Source organism: Carcharhinus amblyrhynchos, chromosome 13 (genome assembly GCF_965287045.1).
Source record: "Carcharhinus amblyrhynchos chromosome 13, sCarAmb.v2.hapA, whole genome shotgun sequence".
Classification (NCBI taxonomy): Eukaryota; Metazoa; Chordata; class Chondrichthyes; order Carcharhiniformes; family Carcharhinidae; genus Carcharhinus; species Carcharhinus amblyrhynchos.
Genome location: NC_137336.1, coordinates 48,168,981 through 48,183,767, shown reverse-complemented (window position 1 = coordinate 48,183,767; position 14,787 = coordinate 48,168,981). Strand labels below are relative to the sequence as shown.

General features: G+C 42.6%; 1 protein-coding gene across 1 annotated transcript in view; it reads right to left on the bottom strand.

Annotated features, from left to right (window-relative positions):
- Positions 1-2,650: 2,650 nt before the first annotated feature.
- Positions 2,651-14,787, bottom strand: part of pcyox1l (prenylcysteine oxidase 1 like) — a 46,670-nt gene continuing 34,533 nt past the window's right edge. The window contains exons 5-6 of the mRNA XM_080201656.1: positions 11,341-11,481; positions 2,651-6,316 (exon numbers count right to left, since the gene is read on the bottom strand). Of these exons, the coding sequence (XP_080057782.1) occupies positions 5,658-6,316; positions 11,341-11,481 (800 nt within the window). The 3' untranslated portion in view covers positions 2,651-5,657. The remainder of the gene's footprint in view (positions 6,317-11,340; positions 11,482-14,787) is intronic.

The following is a 14,787-nucleotide window of genomic DNA, read 5'->3' as shown; positions in this document are numbered from 1 at the left end:
ATGGTAGGACTCTTTGCAATATGGAAGGTCAGAAGGATCTTGGAGTCCGAGTTCATAGGACGCTCAAAGCAGCTGCGCAGGTTGAAGCTGGATTAAGAAGGCGTATGAAGGAATTAGTTTAGGAGTTGAGAGATAATGTTGCAGCTATATAGGACCCTGGTCAGACCCACTTGGAGTACTGTGCTCAGTTCTGGTCGCCTCATTACAGGAAGGATGTGGAAGCCATAGAAAGGGTGCAAAGGAGATTTACAAGGATGTTGCCTGGATTGGGGAGCATGCGTTATTAGGATAGGTTGAGGGAGCTCAGCCTTTTCTCCTTTGGGAGATGAAGGATGAGAGGTGACCTGATAGAGGTGTATAAGATGTTGAGAGATATTGATCGAGTGGATAGTCAGAGGCCTTTTCCCAGGACTGAAATGGTTGCCACAAGAGAACACAGGTTTAAGGTGCTGGGGAGTAGGTACAGAGGAGGTTCAGGGGAAAGTTTTTCACTCAGAGTGGTGGTGGATGTGTGGAATGGGCTGCCACAACAGTGGTGGAGGCAGATTTGATTGGGTCTTTTAAGAGACTTTTAGATAAGTACATGGAACTTAGAGATTACTAGGCTTACCTACAACCCTCTATCTTACTAAGGTAGGGAAATGTTCGGCACAACTTTGTGGGCTGAAGGGCCTGCATTGTGCTGTAGTTTTTCTATGTTTCTGTTTCTAAATGGCATTGTAGGTAAACCCACAAGAAGGCAGCTCACCACTACTTTCTCAAGGGCAACTAGAAATGGGCAATAAATGCTGGCCAGCCAGCGATGTTCATGTCCCATAAATTAGTTAAAAAAGAGGCAGCATGTCAGAGCTGATCAGTGTCACAATCATTAATTACAAATGAGAACGGTATCCATTTGACCCATCTTAATTCACCCAAGCAGAAATGTTCCAATGTTCTGTAGCAACCTTTGTTTTCAAATAGCCCAGGCTTTTCCTTCACTATTCCATCTGGGAGTTTACCTCACACACTTTGTTCAGAAAATTCTGTCAGTTCTGAAAAGGCCGTTTACTAGTTTGAACCTATGTCCTCCACTTCTGCACCCGTATTTAAAGTCATATCCTGGGGCCTCATTTTCCATTCCCAGAACAAACCCATCCACTTTTAAATATTATCCTTCAAGCCACCTTCTTACCAGTCTGCAAAAATTGACGAGATTTTCTTCACAACTCACACCCCTGAGACTGGACAATAACCATCGCTTTTAAATGTTTTGGATGCTTCTTAGCAACCAGAACAGAACGCTGATTCACAGTGTAGTCTATCTCCTCTGACACTGTATTTTAGTGTTATGTACATAATTCAACATTTATTGATTTCTACACTGCATTGATTAAGCTTGTTTATTCCTACTTTTTTCTCTGCTTCACCTAAAATTGGCAACCCTTCTGAATTGCCCAGGAATCTCCCAGGATTGTGGGTTGCTTTTCTGAGCATTGCTGTCCAGGACTCAAGACCCTTAGTGATAATGAAGCACTCAAATGAGGTTGAGGTAATTAACATTTGCAAACACTGAATAAATCTTACATGGTTGAAGATCACATTATTGAATTTCACACCATTACACCTCCAGGAATACCTTCAACAGGAATTGGCAACTTTAACTGAGATATTTCAATACCATTATCAAGTACCTGTGTAACCCATTTATCTGTCCTGCTGCACTTCACACGTCTGTTACATTTACCATAGTAAGAAGTCTGACAACACCAGGTTTCCACATCACGAGATTTATCACACCCACGTGTTAATTTTGTCCAATTTGGCTCAGCTTGGTTGAATGGTAACAGTCTTCAAGGTCACGGATTCAAGTTGTATTACAGACTTGAGCTTATATCCTAGGCCAATCTTTTTGATTCCGAGGACCTCCCTCCCAATGAAAAATCCAGTGACCCCCAGCCCTCCCCACCACACACCCACACACACAGTGTAATGCAATGAATGTTTCAATGCCGACCACAACATAGTAGTGAGAACTGACGGTTCAAATTAACCACATCAGAAGAAGTGGACAAATTAAGAGGACTGAGTGACTTTGCCCACCAGACCTCATCACCATTCATCCTTTAATGGCAGCAGCAGCAAACCCTATCCCCACCCTAACCCCTCTCCTCCTCCACAAATATCTGGGAGTACCAACCTAAAGGATATGAGTGCCCAGACTAAGCCCAGAGGCAAATTCATTGCAAGGCCTTTGGGAGGATTAATACCTGGATCCCAATGGTTCAAAATAATGTGTCATTCTAACCTTCTTGAAAAGCAAATGGCAATGGAGGCAGAAAATCAACCAACAATAAAAACATACTTAGTTTACAAATTGAAACCCTTTCCCTTTGGAATAGTAGTTTATCAGAGTCTTCATTACCTACTGAAATAGGACTAATTAAATGAATAAATTTTAAACAATGCCTTAGATTGAACATTCACAAAAGTACATTTGCATACTTTGTGCACATTCATATCTAAGCAATGCATTTAAATTTTTTAAAAAAAGATGTGTGTGCCCAGATGTAAAACATAAACACCACCATTCAATAAAAATATCAAATAAAATATTCAGTTCACGTCGCACATTCACTGAAATGAATTAATTACTTTGGCAACAACATCATTCACAATCAGTAAGCTTTATTTGAATCACACTCTTAGAATACAAGAGGCAAAGTATTGAAAGACAAATCCCCATTTCCCCATAGAAAATCCATTCCAGTCTTTGGACATTCAGAGACTTGTCACACAATGGTGAAAAGGACAAAGCGCACACGGAGGCGGGAAGAAATATTCCATCGTTCTAAATAGAGTTTGCAAAAAATTAAAAAAGAAACCTTTGGGATGTTCTCCTTAGTTATGTTGGTTTCATTCATTAATACTCTGTGGTACATAAAACAGACAGAACCCTGACATCAATCTCAGTTTTTCTTCTATGCAGCAAACCATCTATTTTGATGGTCAGAAAATATTTCCAATATTCTCTCAGGAAAAAAAAATGGTATTTATTACAATACACCACAGAATTATATTGGCAATTCATTAACACATGATGGCAGTAAAAAAAAAATCACTAAGTATTTATTAAAACATAAATTGCATTGTGTGGTGGAGGTCTTCTTCCGATACTAACGATCCTGCCACTAGTCACTTTGCTGAACAATAGTAGCACTTTTGTGAAAGCTGCGTCATGGTTTAAATACTTTGTCAATATCAGAATGGCACATTACATCCCCAGTCTGGGACTACCTTACTCTGTGTGCCTCAAGTCCACAGACTATGGTGCAGAACCTCTCAGAAACAAACCATGTCGGCAATGTTTAATATTCTCTCTCACCGCTGGATTTTAAATAAAGCATCCACCATCCCCAGAAAGTTGGTTCAAGGCTCAGGTTATTTACATTTTACAGAAATATACTGGAAAATCATATCTGATTAAGCAATGCCATTTGCAATCATAGAAACCCTACAGTACAGAAAGAGGCCATTCAGCCCATCGAGTCTGACAGAAAAAAAATCTACAATTGCTGTACAGTTGTCATTTTACTCATTTCGCATACATTTGTTCTCAGTTTGAACAGTAATTATTAGCTGACACTTTGAGTTGAAGAAACACTGTGCAAAGTGTTATCGCACAGGAGGTATGGTTTTAGGATCTCAGCAGAGCCAAACAATGTGGTTAAGTTACAAATGTCTGGAGATTTAATTGACTGCACTGGTGGAAAGACACACTGACTGCATTTCAAAGTAAAATGCTCTTGTCAGCACCCTTGAAGAGGCATCTTCATATTGATAAACTGTCCAAACAGAAATGACTGCACCATTTCCTCATGTGCCTTGCAACAGTGACACAAGTCCTTCAAACAATATTGACAGGAATTCTCCAACCTTGCCCGCGGCTAGGATTCTCCGATCTCGCTGCAGCCAATGGAGTTTTCGCCGAGCGCCAAATTCTCCATTCTCACTAACAGCAGAGGCAGGGCATGTGAGATCGGAGAATTCCGGCCATTTGCCACCTGTTTTTGGTCAAGATTTTTCTCCCCTTTTTAAAGTCTCTTTATAATTGACGCTTCTTCTCCGGATGACATTGCCTTTACTCTCCAATGCCACAAAAGAGAGAGTGAAATAGGCTAGCTTACTTTCAGGGATGTGTTTTATCTCCATTGGCGTCTTTCAGATTGTTTTAGGTAAAATTAATGTGCTTGGGGGAATCTTAGGGTCTGCACCTCAGTGGGGAGTGGGAGATGCAGAGGGAGTGGGGCAATCCCTGGGACAGAATATCTACCCTGTCATTCTACGTGGTGCAACAAAGCATAGAAAGTTTACAGAAGAAAGTCATTTAGTCCATCATGTCCCTGACAGCCCTCTGAAAGAACAACTCACCTACTCCCACTCCCCACCAGTTCCCCATAGCCCAGAAAATTTTAGTTTATCTGATTCTCTTTTGAAAGCCTGTGTCTCCACCGCACACTCAAAAAAAGCTTTCCTTCTTGTTGCTTTTTTTTTGATCAATCACCTTGTTCTCTGGCTGTTTGTAGATTGAACGAAAAGATTCTTCTTTCACTCTCTCCACACTGATTAACAATGGCAACAAAGTAGAGTTCAAGGGGATAGCTAAGAAATATGATTTTTTTCCTGAGGTAGGTAATCCCATTCATGATACAGAAGCAAAAAAACTGCAGATGCTGGTAAACAAACAAGAACAGAAAATGCTGACATTCTCAGCAAATTAGGCAGCAACTGCAGGAGAAGGATCTGTGCAGAGGCTGGGAGTTCTGAGGCAAATAACTCACCTCCTGATTCTCCAAATCCTGTTCACAAGGTATAAGTCAAGAAGTAGGGTGGAATATTCCATAAGCGTGGCTCCAATAACACTCTAAGCTTGACACCAAACAAAGCAGTCTTCCTGATCTGCACCCCATTAACCAATTTAAACAGACACTCCCTCCACCACCACAGTGGCGGCAGTGTGCACCATTTACAAGATGCACAGCAGCAACTCACCAAGGCTCGTTCCCACATCACCTTCCTAACACACAACCTCTGCCACCTAGAAGGACAAGGGCAACGGATGCATGGGTACACCACTATCTGAAAGTTCCCCTCCAAGCAACACAGCACCCTGACTTGGACATACGCCACTGCTCCTTCACTATCACAAGCTCAAAATCTTGGAAGTCCCTCCAGTTTACCACCACCTTTTCCAAGACAATTAGGGCAAGCAATAAAATCTGGCCTTGCCATTAGACATCATATGAAAGAATACTATATATAAAAAAAATTAACACCCCACCGCTGCTTCTGGTGAGATGAGTATTCCCAGCAATTTTTGTTTTGACCTCTTACCATGATAATTAATCAAAAGGTCCTTCTAATCTCCCCAAAACAATAAACTTGTGACCTCCCATTTTCAAATCACAAAACAGCATTTGAGACAGTGTAACTTTTGAAAAACAAACTTGAATATTTCACAACTTTAAAATAAATCATTGTTAACAGGTTACCAGTCAGCAACAGGGTCCATTTAATTCAATATTTTAAAATAATGTTGCATTCAGAGTTCAAATTCAAGTACAGTATACGATCCTTCTGTTTCATTCAGCGTTTAGACTGTTGGTGCTCTTGCTCAATCACAGTTCAGTTTTGATTTTATGCATCAAATCTTTCCGATCAATCTTATCGAGTTGCTGATGCCACCGATTATACCCTAACAGAGCTATGTTTTTGGCAGCAATGGCACTCATTTCCATACTACTTGCTGTCCATTCTATACCGTTCAGGTAGTACAGGTTGTCGTGAAGAATGATGGGAGGGATTCCTTTCACTGAGGTGTACTGAGGATACGCCAGCCAATCGGTGACTTGGACAGAATAGTATGAACGAAAGAGCGTCTTCAGCTGTTCTTTGGTGAGGGGGGATGGGGAGAAGACCTTCCACACTGCAGCCTCCTGTGGTTGCTTTCTTCTATAATTACTGGTGACGTTCACTGGGCAGATACTGGCTGTGCTAAACATAAAAAGCTTCGGACTGTCTGTTGTTACAATTGCTGCAAATGGAAAGAGCTTGGGATCCGGGAACCCAAAATATGAGGAATTGAGGTAACCATGTACTATGGAAACAATCATATGCTGGTAGCGGCCAGGAAAATCTGTGACTGGGGGTGTCAGGCCACTGAAGGTGATGTTCGTAGTTTCCTGATGTAAAGGAGTAGCAACGACTACAATGTCATAGAAATCATAACCACCTTCATCTTCATTTTCATACCTCACTTGGTAATGGGCTTTATCTCCTGGAGAAAGAAAATTTTAAAAATTATTTATGGAAATACATACATATTCTTTCAGAGTGTGGGAGGAAACCGGAGCACCCAGAGGAAACACAAGCAGACACTGGGAGAACATGCAGACTCTCTGCACAGACGTTTCAGTTTACAGCAGAGAACGCAACTTTCTCTATTTTGGGGTACCCTTCACATTTCCTGGCTCAGATGATAGCCTCTTGGGTTCTTACAAGAATACCACTGCTTTTCAGCCAGTTGTTTAAAAGGTGCGTGAGAAGGTCCCTGTGACTCTATTATTGTGAAAGATAGGACTTTAGATAACACCTCTGGATACGAAGGGAAAAGTCTTAGAAACAGTACCAGTCTATGAAAACCATTCCGGCATGTTAAATAAAGCCAATATATTTTACAATAACCGGTCTTTAAAATACACTGTAAGCTCTCAAGTCTGGAATGCTTGCTCACAATACTGCATTGAGATTATCAGTGTGCCAAAGTACTGCTGACTGGCAGGAACTCAGCACAAGGTATTTCTGGATTTGGAATTTTCTGGATTATGGAATAATGCTAGAATGCCTAGCCACATGTCTGAAAACTGGATACAGGTGGGCAGCACTGTTGCCTCACAGCACCAGAGACCTGGGTTCCATTCCAGCCTTGGGTACCAATTTGTGTGGAGTTTGCGCATTCTCCCTGTGCCTGTGTGGGTTTCCTCCAGGTTCTCCAGTTTCCTTACACAGTCCAAACATGTGCAGGTTAGGTGGATGGGTTAGCCATGCTAAATTGCCCCTTTGTGTCCAAATATTAGGGGAATTGGCGGGATAAAGTGTGGGCCTATGAGAATAGGGCTGGGTTGGACCTGGCTAAGATGCTCTTTCGGAGAGTTGATGCAGACTTGATGGGTCAAATGGCTTCCCTCTGCACTGTGATTTTGTGAAATATGCACTTGAGACATAAAACAGTGATGAAAAAGCACTAACAAATTGTTGTTTGACATATCAAGAACAGCTTCTTCTCTGCTGCCATCAAACTTTTGAATGGATCTACCTCGCATTAAGTTGAGCTTTCACTACACCCCAGCTATGGCTGTAACACTGTCTCCTTTCCTTCTCTATGAACAGTATGCTTTATCTGTATAGCGTGCAAGAAACAATACTTTTCACTGTATAATAATACATGCGACAACAGCATATCAAATCAATATCCAAACAATGCTTCCTGAATGTTACCAAAGTACTTCACAGTACAAAATTTCCAACTGGCATACCCTCAACCCTTGTGTTATAATAGGAGGAAGATAAGGATATGATAAAAGGACAGAACCTCCAATCTATCACAAAACAGCATAACCAAAAAAAAAAATCTGCACCAGGCTCTACAGATGAAGAGATCATTAAACTTTTATGAGACTGTCAGTGCCTCAGGAATCTGTTCATCCTCAAGATGCTGCTGGGGAAATATGCCAATGACTGTCTGAAAAACTGCTGCCCTCTTATCCTCTACTATTTTGATTCACCACTGCCTTAATTTCTTGGCAACTAAATTCTTCCAAGCAATACAAGATGATTATGCCATGAAGATAATCACTATACTTTGCAGGAGAGCTCCAAAATTCATAACCTTCCCAACTGAACCAAACAAACTATTTTTTTTTGTAAGTATAATTCACCCAGACAGTACTGAATCTGTGGAATTCACTACCACAGAAAATAGTTGAGACCAAAACACTGTACGATTTCAAGAAGAAATTAAATATAGCTCTTGGGGCTAAAGGGATCAAAGAATATGGGGGGAAGGTGGGATATTGAATTTGATAATCAGCCATGTTCAAAATGAATAGCTGAGCAGCCTTGAAGGGCCTAATGGTTTCTCCTTTCATGTTTCTGTGTTTCTAGTACAGCCATCGAGTGGAACATCATAACCTTACTTTCTTGGTAGAATCTGGGAGCAAGTAAATGTTCCTTAGTTACTACAGAAACCAACTGTAGCACGGTATTGGTAGCAGCGCCCCGGGTGACGAGTTTATGAGTTGCTAGGTTTGCGGAAACAAATTGCAGGGCAATGGGCATTTCTGGATTTTGGAGTTCCAGACTGAAGAGGTTACAGCGTAAGGCTTGTGAAAATAATCATGTTCATGTGGGTAGTATTTCTGCTCTTTTCTGTCAGTTATTTGACTTGATCTCTGAATCTCACAAATCCATTGAAAGGCCTAAAGTCAGCCACTCAACCTGCTTTTAGATCATTGTCAATATACAGTTTCCATCCCCTCCTTCTCTTTAGTCCTCTATCACTGTGCGTGGAATTCTCCGATCTCGTCCGTGCCAGCTCCTCTGCAAGTGAGTATTGAGAATTTGGCATTCCAACCTAAACTCCAGTCACTTTCAGCGGCATCAGAGAATCCCAGCCGTGAACAAGGACAGAGACTTTCAGCCGATACCACGTACAATCTGTGACTGAGGCTGGAGGGAGAGTGAGCATTGTTAGGCAGTGTTAGGTGTTTATAATTATTCTGACCTTTCGCTCAATGGAGAACAGCAGACACCCAATGAACATTTTCCCCAATAGCATGGCTGAGTTAAAAAAAAACTTCTACGAACAAGAAGTGTGGACTATGACCCTCCAGTCAGCAGTATTGTGCTTTGAAATTATCTGGGTGGCTGTACTATGAGTCATGTTGCTGCACAACCTCCTTTAATTTGCTAATTCTTTCCAGAATTGACCTGTTCAACCATCAAAAGATGTACAGCAGATGATCTCATCTGACCTCCCCAGAGTAGGCTGCATTCCCTTCATCACTGGCAGATGGAAGGTTGTCAATCAATCATTCGTTAGCTCTCCTGGTGACTTCACTGAGCTTCTCCAGTGAATGAATGATCCACATAGACCAAGAAGATCCATCTAAGATTTGATCACTTGTCTATGATGAGTTGGAGGGAATGATATCTGTCAATTAAATGGCCTCAATGTATCTTTCTTTATTCATTCATGGGATGTGGGCATCGCTGGCTAGGCTGGCATTTCTTGCCCATCCCTAATTGCCCTCGAAAAGGTGGTGGTGAGCTGCCTTCACCACTGCAGTCCCTATGGTGTAGGTACACCTTATGTGCTGTTAGGGAGTTCCCACTTCGTTCTCAGCAGCCAATGAATGTGTGGGGTGCACTGGATGAAACCAAGGGAGATGCCAACTGCGACGCTTCTTGGAGTCAAGCAGCTGTCATCTGACATATCAAAGACTCCTCTCTGATGGACAGGCACTTGGATGAGATACCAGACAGTGATTGAGGGACAGGTTCTGCAGCCCCAAAGTGTTCACTTGTTTGGGAGTTAAAAGATAAAACTGGGAGGGAACCAAGAATAATGGCCAAGGACTGATTTGAAGTTTAAATTTCATGGTCTCCATTTGTTAACAAGTTATTTCTGAACAAGATGCTCATATCTTAAAAAAAAAACAATTTTATACCTGTAGTTAACTAGCCAAATGTGTTATTCAAATTTTGCTTGAAAAGTTTTTTTTTGTTTGAAACTTTATGAATTTATTTCCTTAGCTCCCCCACCCCTCTGACCATCAGGTGAACTCCTTCTATCTGCATGGTTTTAAAACAATTAATCCCCCTCTGGGGGTTATCAGGATCATTGCTGGCTTGGCTTCTTCAGCACAGATGTTAAGCATCCTGAATAACATTCAGTCAAATCTCTTGACATCTTGGAGCAACAGATGTTCCAAATGAATGGGCTGTCTCTGATATGTTCTGGTTCAACTATCACAGCATTTTTTTAAAGAAGGAGGCCATTCAGCCCATTGAGTCTGCACTGACCACAATCCCACCCAAGCTCTTTCCCCATAACCCCATGCATTTACCCTAGCAAATCCCCCTGATACTAAGGAGCAATTCAGCACGGCCAATCCACCTAAGCCACACATCTTTGGACTTTGGGAGGAAACTGGAGCACCCGGAGGAAACCCACACAGGCACGGGGAAAATGTGCAAATTCCACACAAACAGTGACCCAAGCCAGTAGTTGATCCTGGGTCCTTGGCACTGTGAAGCAGCAGTGCTAATCACTGTGCCACCCTCCTTATCTAAGAGAAATATCTACGAGGTATTAAGTTGCTTGGAAGAGATCAAGCATGAACAATTGGTAATTATAGCAACTTTCAATTAATTGGGAGTTATATTAGGAAGTAAAAAATCTCAAGTCACTTCATAGGAGCACTATCAAACATCTGGTGCTGAGCCATATGAAGAAATACTAAGACAGATGACCAATAGCCTGATCAAAGAAATACATTTTAAGGAATATCTTAAAGGAGGAAAGAAAGCCTAGTGAGGTAATCCCAGAAATTGGGTCCTCATGGCCATCAATGTCAAGGAAGTTAAAATAGACATGAATCCTTTTCTAAGAGCTTCCTTTTCTAAATTAATCAATATGGGGAGGGGGAAGCTGTGATTGAAACTTCTGCCATTATGAGTTCTTGTTTTACACCATCAAATTGTGAGACAATGGAATTTCATGTTTGGCCTTTGGACCTTGTGTTGCCCTTATCAGTGGAACTAACATACTCACAAGGTGGCTGGGTTTTTTCAAAACAAATTAAGATATAGTCTGTCAAATAAATGAAAACAAATTGTTTGAAATTATCATTTCTAACTCTTCATGGGACACAGCCTCCATGGAGTTTTGTTCAAATGTGGAAGTTCTACAATGTATCAGTTTTGTGTACATTTTCCCTTAATCCTGCACCAGTCTGAATATAAGGCAATGTTTGTTAATCTCTTGCATCCTCTTATACATCCACTTCATCCTAGACAGTAAATTGCAGACACGTGTAGTTTGTACATGATATTAAACAGCGTTCCAAAACACATTTAATCCTCTTGCAGCAGATCTGGTGTTGATAATATGAGATAGGAACAGCTGTCTGTTCTTTTGCAGCTGGGCCCACATGGATGTTGGAGGTTTTAATGATTGGTTGCTTAGCAATCAGATGGAAACAAGCTGTCTGCAGGCAATATATGGTCTTCCTTTCTTACCTGATGGCTGCAGAGAAATTGAAGTCACTGTGGTGTGGAGAACGTGGGCTTTTGCTGAATCAAGTAACTGGGAACAAACCAGTTTATTCCCCCCTTCCACAGCCCAGAGGCCAGCCTGGACCCCTGCTATTGATACTGCCCCTGCACAGAGGAAAAAAATCATTAGAATATCCCGTTCAGCTACAACTTACCTTTCGGAAAGGCAAAGCAATTTTACCAGGTGGTCAGTGAAAACAATCAGAATGCCAACTTTACAAGATTTTCAACTAACCTCAGAATGCCAAATCAGAGGCCAGCAGTTCTCCATTAATGGTGGCTCTAACAACAGAGGTGGTCACTGCTGGTAACACATTTATTAGTATTGTTTCTTGCTCGCTATACAAACAAAGCATACCATTCATAGAGAAGGAAAGGAGAGAGTGTAGAATGTAGTGTTAAAGTCATAGCTAGGGTGTAGAGAAGGTCAACTTAGTGCGAGGTAGGTATATTCAGAAGTCTGACAGCAGCAGGAAAGAAGCTGTTCTTGAGTCGGTTGGTGCAGGACCTCACACTTTTCCTGACAGAAGAAGATGGAAGAGAGAATGTTCGGGATGCGTGGAGTCCTTAATTATGCTGGCTGCTTCTCAGACAGCGGAAAATGTAATCAATGGATGGGAGGCTGGTTTGCGTGATGGACTGGGCTACATTCTTTGCAGTTTAACTACATATCTTTGTAATTTCTTGCTGTCAAAGAAGGTAAACTGGTATAGCCCCAGATGACCAGAGGCTGCTCTCACCTTTGAGGGGGGAGAGCTGACTGGTGGTGGTTTACCTCACTGCACCTCGGATGAGGGGCAAGGTTGAGAAGGCGGGGCCTTCATGAATAACCTCAGTTGGTACGGGAATTGAATCCACGCTGTTGGCATCACAAACCAGCTGTCCAGCCAACTGAGCTAAACCGGCCCTTAAGAAGAGCAAGTAGGGAAGGATGGTACGATGGCTGTTGGCAAGGTTGAGCAGGGATGCAAGAGGAGGGAGGTGGTGGAGGGGGGGGGCATGGGTGATCAGAGGAAAGGGCAGGGAAATGGCTCTCTGCAGACTCCCCCTTTCTGATGCCTGGTTTCCTTGATCAGACACCCTCCCACCTCAACAAACAATTCCCCACTTCAAAGATCACTTCTGGGGTGGTGGGGTCATTAACTTCTCGCTGTAAAAGACTGAACAATGATATACACGAACTGCCGATACTGAAAGCCCGCTTAAGATTAAATCTTAAATGAAAAAGCCTTTATTATACTTAAGGCTCACTCCTTTTGCTCAGTTTCCCCCTCTCAGACACATTTAATTGTAAAGATTATTTTCAATACTTACATGATCATATGGCCACAACTAAAAACGTAAGAAGTTAATGTTCTTTCATTTGGAAGAGAATTTATATAGTCACGGAATGTTACAGATACATCAGGCAAAAACTGACAGCTGATATTAGATCAGCGATCACACACTTGGGCAGAGGTAGACTTAAAGCAAAATCTTAAGTGTGGGGGGGGGGAGGTGTTGGTGTACTGTTAGGCTGAAAGCACAGCCACCAATGGAGCACAGAAGGAAATGGGGATGCATAGGACCAGAGAGTTACAGCATGGAGGCATTCTGGGGAGGTTAGCGTAACCATGGAAACCAGTCTCTCAGAATCTGAACTAAATTGACAGCACTGGAAAGGCAGCTTGCAATGCCTCCAGTAGGAACCTCACAATCCTTATCAAACTCCAATAGCACCAATTAAAAATAAGTTTGGTTTCTTTACAACCACACACTCTAAGCTGTTTTACTATTACAATATTCACTATCCCTTAATGATTCAGTCTGCTCCAGTGCAAACCCAGGACAGCAAAACTTCAAATCCACAGTTCTACTGCAGGGAAGTGTCAGTAACGTGAAAGTTGTACTTTAAATACAACTGAAGGAGGATACTCCACAGGTTAGTTCAAACTCAAACCACCTGTTAAGAAGTACACAGAAGAAAACTCTACATTTTCCTAACCATCTTCTCAGGACCTGATTTTTGTCAGCATCTCAAAGATATGAAGAATCACGAGAGATAACAGAGGCATAAGAACATAAGAACATAAGAACATAAGAACATAAGAACATAAGAAATAGGAGCAGGAGTAGGCCATCTGGCCCTTCGAGCCTGCCCCGCCATTCAATAAGATCATGGCTGATCTGTCGTGGCTCAGTTCCACCTTCCCGCCTTCTCCCCATAACCCTTAATCCCCTCTCTTATCAAAAACCCATCAACCCGCTTCTTAAAAATATTTAGCGAGGCAGCCTCCACCACTTCAACGGGCAGAGAATTCCAGATATTCACCACCCGTTGAGTGAAGAAGTTCCTCCTCAACTCCGTTCTAAACCGCCCCCCCTTTATCTTGAGGCTGTGCCCCCTAGTCCTACTGTCTTTTTTGAGCGGGAAGAGTCTCTCCACCTCTATCCTATCCATCCCATTCATCATCTTATACATCTCAATGAGATCTCCCCTCATTCTTCTAAACTCTAACGAGTACAAGCCTAGTTTATTCAGCCTCTCCTCATAGCTCAACCCCCTCAACTCCGGTATCAGCCTATTAAACCTCCTCTGCACTCCCTCCAAGGCCAAAATATCCTTGCGCAGGTGCGGCGCCCAAAACTGCACACATTGGCCTCACCAATGCCCTATACAGCTGCAGCAAGACCTCCCTACTTTTATATTCAATCCCCCTCGCTATGAAGGCCAGCATCCCATTCGCCTTCCTGACCACCTGCTGCACCTGCAGGCTGGGTTTTTGCGACTCATGCACAAGGACCCCGAGGTCCCTCTGCACCGTCGCCTGCTGCAGTTTTTCGCCACGTAAGTAATAGTCCTTCCTACCATTCTTCCTACCAAAGTGGACCTCCTCACACTTGCCAACATTAAATTCCATTTGCCATTTCCTGGCCCATTCGCCCAGCCTATCTAGATCCTTCTGCAGACTCTCCACACCCTCCGCACAATTTGCCTTTCCCCCAATCTTGGTGTCATCAGCAAATTTCGACACCCTACACTCGGTTCCCTCCTCCAGATCATCTATATAAATGGTAAATAGCTGAGGCCCCAGCACCGACCCCTGGGGCACCCCACTAGTCACCAACCGCCAATCCGAATAGCACCCATTGACCCCCACTCTCTGCCTCCTATTTGACAACCAATCCTCTATCCACGCTAACACCCTACCCCCAACTCCATGTCCTCTGACCTTCTGCAGTAACCTCTTGTGAGGTACCTTATCAAACGCCTTCTGAAAATCCAGAAAGACCACATCCACCGGCTCTCCTCTATCCACCGCCCTAGACACATCCTCATAGAACTCCAGTAAATTTGTCAGACACGACTTCCCTTTAATGAAACCGTGTTGCGTCTGCCCTATCAAGCAATTCCCTTCAAGATGCCTCGCA